We start from the raw sequence: 7,821 nt of genomic DNA, 5'->3' as shown, positions 1-7,821 counted from the left end.
GGGCTCATGGCAGTGGTTGGAATGAGAACCAACTAGCTTCATAGTGTATATATAGGCCAACTTAAGATCAAAACATTCTTTTTATTTAACTAGGCAATGAATGACACACCCAGCTGTTTCCTCCAGCTCCCTGCAGTTTGCATTCTTGAGTGAGAGATTTCTAAATCCTAGCCCCAAATTCTCAGGGTACAGAAACTTAACCCCACAGAAACAACTAAATAGCCCACAGCATTTTTTAAAACAGGCAGTTTGTTGGGTTTTTTTTTTGACAGGTTCCAGTTCTATTTTGTGTCTCAGTCTAAGGTAGAGGAGTAGAGTTTATTTCAGAATGGTAAAAGAAGATGATGTCTTTGTTTAATCACAGACATCCAACTTAAAACCAAATCAGAAGATATTGACATCTACTGAATCAAAATGAAAACAAGGAGTGGAAATTACTCTCATTTCATGCCTTAACTGTGATGTAGTGTATTGCCACACATTGATAAAAGGGACTCGGGACAAGCAATCTGATTGACCTGCAAGAGTCTGAGATTTCTGTGGTGATCCACGCTGCCCCTCATAAAAATCAAGAACTTTCCAGTAACAGCTTAACTGCCCCAGAGAGTTACATGCATGCCTTGCTGTTTCAAAATCAAAGTGGGTTAGCAGCTCCATGTGGCTTCTAACACAGCACAGACATCAATACCTGTACAAGAGCTGTGCCTTCTGTGGCTTTTGGGCAGGAAAGATATTGCTGAGCAAATTCCCCACAGCAACGACATTTTTGCAATGTACACTTTAATTAGCTGTTGTATCTTTCTGAAGAGAAAGATACGAAAAGTCTGGAGAGTGGCGTGCTTCATGGCATTAGAGTTCATAGTCATCCGGATGGTAGAGCTCGCTCATGAGGCGGTAGATGTAGGAAGGCGCATTACCCCCAATGTTAGAAATGAAGAGAGTAATGAGCTCTGGAGGGACATAGTCAAACACTGGGCAATGAACATTGATCTTTGCCAGGATCTCCCCTGTAAAGTGAATAGCAGCAATATTAGACAAACTCATACATTTAACCTTCTGCACAACCTCCTGAGCCCCTGAAGAAACTGGCTATGCGCATGCCACCCTGAAGTCAGTACTGAAACATCCTGAATACTTTCCAACTTCCTCACTGATGTCATGGAATTACAGGTATACAGCAATCCTGGATGAATGGCAGCACTCTTTTTTGGTAGTTTTTACTGATTGATAAAAACCCAAGATCCCCTCTGTAGATGGGATCCTCTGATGTAGACTAACCCAACTGCCAAAAAACCTGCCAGTATGTAATTAGAATACAAGAATCCTGATGCTGCCAAAGTTACTAGTTAAAGAAAAGCTCAGAAGGCAAAAATCAAAAACCTGTGCCAAACCAGGTATCTTCATTTCAAAAGTCTTCGTCACATAGACACGGGGCTTTAAAACAGACTGCTATCTGAAAATGGGCTTGGGAGCGGATGCCTTTCCAAAGACAGTGCTTGTGTGGGAAGCTCATTGCAGAGATAATGGGTTTCAGCAAGCAGATCACATAACGAAGTTTCAAGAAGTTAAAATGAGTCGCAGGAAGGAAAGGAAGCTGCCCTCAGTGTTGGGCATCTGCTCCGTCCCACAGGAAAATGCCACCTGCCTGGCACCATTATCACACTCCTACAATAAAACACTGACTATTTCAGAGCAGAAGCAAAAGTGCAAAGACACTGTTCAAAGGAAATCCTTTTTCTGTACTTTCTGTAATAGAAAGTTATGTATAAAATATAATGGTTCCCAGCATTTTTTTCTGCTTAAGAAAATACGAAAGTATTTCTGTCTTGGGTTTCAGAACGGTCTTATGTTTAAGTTTTGTGTGAGCTATTTAAAAAAAAAATCTAAAAATTATAGCCTGATCCAGCTTGACCAGCCTGTATAAAGAAGAACCAGTACCTTCTGTGAATGGCAGCACTTCCTGTGGTGACACAAACTTGTGGAATGAATCTTCTTCATTAGGGAACTGAATGAGAGAGTACAGGAAGGTCAGGAAAAAAGGAGACGGCCTCATTATCCTAGTGAAAACAGATCCTGGGTGCTGGAAGGAACTAATGCAGAGGAAGAAGACTTGCCAGGTGACACTACATCTGTTTAATAGTGCTTGTGCGTAGAACCTCTGTAACATCTACAGGTGAAAGGTTTTTCGTTAGAGCTTTTACAGCCTTCTGAGACCTCTCTGCCGTTCTGCAAAGCCTAGAGAACTGGAGCAGAGAAGTGACTCCCTCAGTCTGCAACTTCATCTGACAATACTGAAGAAGTATTGAGTGCAAGAAACAGTTTAGAGCATCTCCGTCTACCTCCTCTGTCAGTACAGAGGGTCTTTCAACACTAAATGTACAAAATGAAGTCTGCTGTGGTCGAAGAAAAAGACATACGGTGATGTCAGTCTCTAGTAGGCAGTGGTCTACAGCCTAATACCCAATGTGCTGCTTACTCAGCACATGTGGCAGAGGAGCGTGCTTCAAGGAGACCCTGAGGTGTGCCAGATTTGGGTGAGGATCTCCTATCTGAAATAACAACGCCAGAGCGGGAAGATGGCTCATTTACCAACCTCACCTTGGGACAGGTGGTGGTCTCCACCCTAAGCTTCCACAAGCACAAAATCACCCCCCCACCTCTAGCCCTGAAGAGCTGCTGTGCTTACCTGTGGTGAAAGCTTGAACATGGGGGCACAGACGATGAGCGGAGTGGAGTGGTGTTTAGCTGCCAGTGCCAGAGTGTGAGTCCCACTCACAGCAATCAGGGCACCGTTGGCCAGGATTGTCTTTGTACCAATGATGACCTTAAAAGGCAAATCAGCATTAGATAGCATGTTCCACGGAAAACTGGGGAAGGAACGCTGCCTGGCTCAGACCCTGCCGGATGAGCTGGGGGAGGAGTTTGTCAGAACAGCCAGCCAGCCAAAGGCCGGAGTTACAGGGCAGCTGGATGCCTGATCTGTTTCATCTGGCACTGGCTCTGCACTGAGACGTTTCTCCCTAACAAGAGCATGACTCCAGCATGGTGAGGCCAGCACAGAGAACTTCAGAGGACAAATGTATGTTCTACTGCAGGGAACACCAAGCAGAAACTGGGCTGTCTTCTCTGTTGTTCTACTAGCATGCAAAGTAAGCTTTGTACAAGTAACTTGACTGCTGGCTGCAACAATTCGCCTCCTGTAAAACGGGAATAATGTAAAGCAGGTAGATAAGAAGTGGTGTGGCTGCATTTTATTATGTTAAAAGTACCTTTTTTTTTTTTTTAGCTTGTGGTGCCAGATCTTCATCTCTATAAAAGTACAGAACAGGTCTGTTCGAAAAGACGCACCTTGGTGATTCCCTTCACCACCCGTGTTCCACATAAGCGGAGTTTCTCCCCTTTTGGAAATGCTGGGGTTTGTTCCATCTTCTTTAAAAAACGTCAAGTTAATCCTCTGAGGCTTTGCTGTCTTGGTTTCTAGTAACTGTTCTGCCTGTTAGCCACTGGGGCGGAAAAATCTATCACCATGCAGTTAGTCATGGTACTGACTTGGGGTTCCACACTGAATCTCCACCCCAGCTGTAAACAGGGACTATTACAGTTTTGAGTCTTCAGTGAAGAAACGCACCCATCACTGCTGGGACCTGCCACTGGTTTGGGAGGCCTAAGCCCCAAAACCTGCCTATGAACTCCCCCCTCCGGCAGAGCCCTACTTACCTTGTTGACCCGAGACATGACAGCAAAAATGGCTGCATCACTCATGACAGTAGTTTCAATGTTCTCTTTAGACAGTCGGACAGCCATTTCATGACCCTAAAAAGAGGGAGAATCCAATTGGTCCCCTGGGACATAGCTCCTGCGCTGCAGTTGTAGAGATATTGGCACTCAGTTCTTGTCTGAACCACAAAAATACCAAGCAATGGAGCACAAATAACAGCCCTCTGACTGAAGGACACGGGGCAGGATAACGAGCTGTCTTCAGACTCTCCACCACAGAGGAACTTCCGTATGTTCAGCTTGCCTCCAGAGACAAGAGTTGAGTAAGAACGCGTGGGACAATGTGGCGTCTGGAGAAGACAGCCAGCCCGGGCCTCACCTGGCAGAACGGCGCACACTCCGCCACGATGACCTGGAACTTGCGCTTGCGGGCAGCTTCCTTCAGGAAGGCCTCAACGGTGCGCGAGTAGCCAACGGTCATGATCACCTCATTGGAGTGGATGTGCTCCAGCGCCTGCATAGCAATGTTATCGGTGGTGCCCTCTGGAACAGAAGGAAGCCATGGGTGGAAAAGCAGCCAGGAAATGTAATACTTGTGCCGCTAGAGCTGTCCTCCAACAAGATCATTTTTTACTAAAGCGATGCTATGAGCACTGGTTAGAGCAGCTTTCCTCCCCGTTCTTTTTACCAGTGGAGAGGGACCAAGAAGCTGGCCGTTGAATGCCCTGTGCTCCCTAGCTACTTGTAGAAATAGCTGTATTGAAAACTCCATCATGAAGGGAGTGGATTGTGTCAACCCTGCTCTAGCTAACCACCATGCCCAGATAACAACTAGTCACAGAAATTCAATGGCTTTACAGTTCAATAGCACTAGAACCATGTGGAAAGGAGAGGCAGGGCAACCCAGGCCTCAGAAGGAGAGACGGGTACCTGCTCTGTCACGAGACCGCAGGAAAAGAAAAATGTGTCACAGTGCTTTCTGGCAAGGGCCAGGTTGTATGTGCGCAGGGACACACACCCCACACACACGCACACACCCCCACCCCCACCCCCCACACACACCCACCCACCCCCCCCCACGGTGTTCCCTCCACAATGTTCCACCCATCTCCCTGAAAGCCAAAGAGGACTTAAACTTAAGTCCTGGGAGCAGCAGGACTTCAGTTCCTTCAGATTAAGTCTCTCAGGTCCTTGTTGTTTTCTTTCCACCTAGAGGAGGGGGAAGCATCTGTCCCATCCCTTAACAAGCTCCACCCATGGGGCAGTTCAGACCCATCATACCTAGCTCTATTAGCAGCTCGTTAATAGCTTCAATAACGTTAGCTCTGAGGGGAGGATAAGGGGTGCTGAAATCCTCGCTCAGTCCTCCGGAAGTCAGGAGTTTGTGCAGGGATTCTTGCTGGTCGCTCTCCTCACTGCGCCCGTGCAGCCTGCGGGGAGAAGCAGCCCTTCAGCCTCGGGAGAGAGCGCGGGGGCACGGCCAGGCGGACTGGCGTCCCCATGGCGCAGCACACCTGGGTGTCACCAGAGGGGAAGGGAAAGCACACGCGGGAGGCACGCCACGCCACGCCAGGCCAGAGACCCCCGCTCTGCCGGGAAGCACCTTCCCAAGTCTCGCGCAAACACTGCAGCCCGCAGAGGAGCGGGCTCAGGGCTGCTGCTCCAGGGGGATGGGCCCTCCTGGCAACGCCAGCAGAGAGCAGCGCCAGCTGAGGGCACAGCCCGTTCCCAACACGAACCCCAGGCGGGGTTTCCCAGCCATCAGCTACGCTGGAAACGACAGGTCTCCTTCGGCGCTCAACTCACTGCACCCCTCTACAGGAGAGGCGGGAAGAGGGGCCGATGGACGCCGCGGGGGCCTCACGGAAGCAGCAGAGCGGGCTCTGGGCTCCGGGGAGGGTGCGGGCGGCGGGAGCGCGCCGCCTCACCTGCCGTACTCCTCCCGAACGACCTTCAGCACTCGCCGCACCATGTTGCCCACGGTGGTCTCGGACGGCTGCGCCGCCGTCATCCGCCGGCCCTCGGTGCGGATCAGCTCCAGGAGCTCCCCTGGAAGAGGGGAGGCGAGCGTCAGCCCCGCGCGCCGGCCCGGGCGCGACTGGCGCGGCCCCTCACGCGGCGACGCCGGTAAGCACGGCGGCCCCCGCCCCGCCGCCCCCGGGGCGCCGGGCCCTGCCCGCCCGCCGCCGCCCGGCCCCCACCGGCGCGGCTCCATCGCCCATGCGCGATGATCTTCCGCAGCAGCGACAGCGTCTGCCGCGCCGTGTCCTCGGAGCGCGGCCGCTCCCCGCCGCCCCGCAGCCGCGCCACGAAAGCCTCGATCTGCTCCGACAGCTCCGAGCCGCGCTCCGCGGCGCCCGGCATAGCGGCGGCACCGCTCCGGCCCGCCTGCCCCACGCGCCGCTTCCGCTTCCGCCGGCCCGCTCCCCCATTGGCAGAGACTGCCGAAGCGCTCCCACCCCCCGAGGCGGCGCAGCCAATGAAGAGCGCGGGCTGCGGCTCGCCGGGGCTGGCGGGCGGTCTCTCGTAACCCGGGAGACGGGCGGTGGCTATCGGGGTGGGGGGGGGCAGTTGTCACCGGGGCCGCCGCCCGGGCCTCGCCGGGGCGGGTAGGAAGGTGTTGGAGCCGGGCGTCGGCGCCCCCGCGGAGGGGAGCGCTGCGGCCGGCGTCAGGAGGGGCCGGGGCGGGAGCCAGGCCTGCGCCGGGACAGCCGGTGTGCGGCCATTTGCTTTGGACGCGCGGCGCGCCGGGCGCGAGGAGCCAAAGCAAATGGGGCGGGGAAGGCGCAGTTCCTGGCAGCCCGACGGCTCCTGCTGGCAGAGCCAGAGCCGGCCCTGGGTAAGGCGGGAATGTGGCTCCTTTGTGTCCGGTCCCGGAGCTCGGCACCCAGGGAGCGGGCGGGAGCCACGGAGCCGTTCTCGCCGCGGCAGGGCTTTGCCCTGTGACTCTGCTCTGGGTCCTGTTGCTTTAGGTGAGCAAGTCAAAGCAAACGGGTTTATGCTGGAAGCTTCCAGCGTGCGCTTCCTGCGGGGGCCTGCAAGGCCTGGCGTGCTGATCGCGTCTCTGCTGCTGGTGCGGTTCCTTCAGGGCTCGCCCAACAGCCGGCTGCCATCCAGGGGCTGTTGGTGGGTGCCCAGCGAGGTACCAGCAGCTGGTGCGCTGGGTTGTGAGGACATGCCGCACGTGGTTTGTCACCCGACGCCTGCGCTGGGCCGAGAGTCCTTCCACACCTCCCTGCTCCTGCCTCTGTGCCTGGAAGCCAGAGCACCTGCCAGCCTGGGGGAGGAAGCTCACCACATCCCTCGAATGCCTGGCGAAAGGCCACGTGTCTGGGTTTGCCTGGATGTCCTTGAGGGTGCTGTTTCCCTCCTCGATGAGCTCGTCTTGTCCTTTGGCCCTGGAGAGAGTCAGCAGAGGGTGGCAGGGTTTGCCCTGCTGTTGGCTCGGCTGTGCTGGGCCCCGCCGTGCTGACCAGGCACGTCCTCACTCCCCGCTGCCTTCTCTCCCCCTTCTCCCCAGCTTTAGGCATCTGTTTTCTTCCATCTTGCGTAAATTGGAGGTTCCCTGGAGCAAGGCCTGCCGGGCTCTGTGTTCGTGCAGGGTAAGGTGGTTCCCCCTTTTGCCCCTCCGTGCAGCTGCGTTGCAGGCAGGGCAGGGCAGGGCTGCCTGCGCCCTTCAGCTGTCTGCCTCTGCCGCTGGCTGTCCCCGTGCATTGCTGTGTACAGAGACCGCTCCCACGTGTGCACCCTGCGACCGTGGCACACACTGAATTGTCCAGAAAAGAAAAAAAGTCATTGCTCCGGAGCTTTCCTTTGTTTGTTTACTTATCTCGCTAGTAAACAGAGCAGTCTTGGAGATTAGGCAGGAGGGAGAAGAGGAAGGGAAACTGCACTCTGAGGTTATGACCTCCTTGTGGATGCTGGGCTGTTTACATTCCCTGCTCCTGTCCCAGTAACTATTGCAGGGCAGTTTCTTCTCAGCGCCTCGCCAGGCTGCTGAGGTTTTTCCCTGCTTGTGCTGTTCCTGCCCTGTTCCCTACCGCTCTTTCCGCCAGGCACTGCTGCCACAGCCGGCCAAGGATGGCTGGCAGTCCGGTGTCCCTC

General features: G+C 54.2%; 1 protein-coding gene across 1 annotated transcript; it reads right to left on the bottom strand.

Moving 5' to 3' along the window:
* Window positions 1–304: 304 nt before the first annotated feature.
* Window positions 305–6,129, bottom strand: EIF2B2 (eukaryotic translation initiation factor 2B subunit beta). The gene is made up of 8 exons (XM_075425585.1): window positions 5,919–6,129; window positions 5,646–5,766; window positions 4,999–5,147; window positions 4,097–4,260; window positions 3,718–3,813; window positions 2,687–2,824; window positions 1,939–2,005; window positions 305–1,007 (listed from the first exon to the last, which is right to left on the bottom strand). The coding sequence occupies exons 1-8, from the start codon at window positions 6,079–6,081 to the stop codon at window positions 850–852; spliced, it is 1,056 nt and encodes a 351-aa protein (XP_075281700.1). The 5' UTR covers window positions 6,082–6,129; the 3' UTR covers window positions 305–849.
* Between the last annotated feature and the right edge of the window lie 1,692 nt (window positions 6,130–7,821).

Source organism: Opisthocomus hoazin, chromosome 7 (genome assembly GCF_030867145.1).
Source record: "Opisthocomus hoazin isolate bOpiHoa1 chromosome 7, bOpiHoa1.hap1, whole genome shotgun sequence".
In the NCBI taxonomy this organism is placed as follows: domain Eukaryota; kingdom Metazoa; phylum Chordata; class Aves; order Opisthocomiformes; family Opisthocomidae; genus Opisthocomus; species Opisthocomus hoazin.
Note: the sequence above shows the minus strand (reverse complement) of the source record. Positions and strands in the feature narration are given on the sequence as shown.

What these genes read in the sequence shown, in the direction of transcription:
- EIF2B2 (XM_075425585.1), bottom strand. Translation starts at nt 6,081, where the DNA reads ATGCCGGGCGCCGCGGAGCGCGGCTCGGAGCTGTCGGAGCAGATCGAG. An exon ending in TCATGTCTCGGGTCAACAAG is followed by an intron (nt 2,825 to 3,717) that starts GTAAGTAGGGCT and finishes TTGCCTTTTAAG; the next exon opens with GTCATCATTGGTACAAAGAC. An exon ending in TGTTCAAGCTTTCACCACAG is followed by an intron (nt 2,006 to 2,686) that starts GTAAGCACAGCA and finishes TCTCTCATTCAG; the next exon opens with TTCCCTAATGAAGAAGATTC.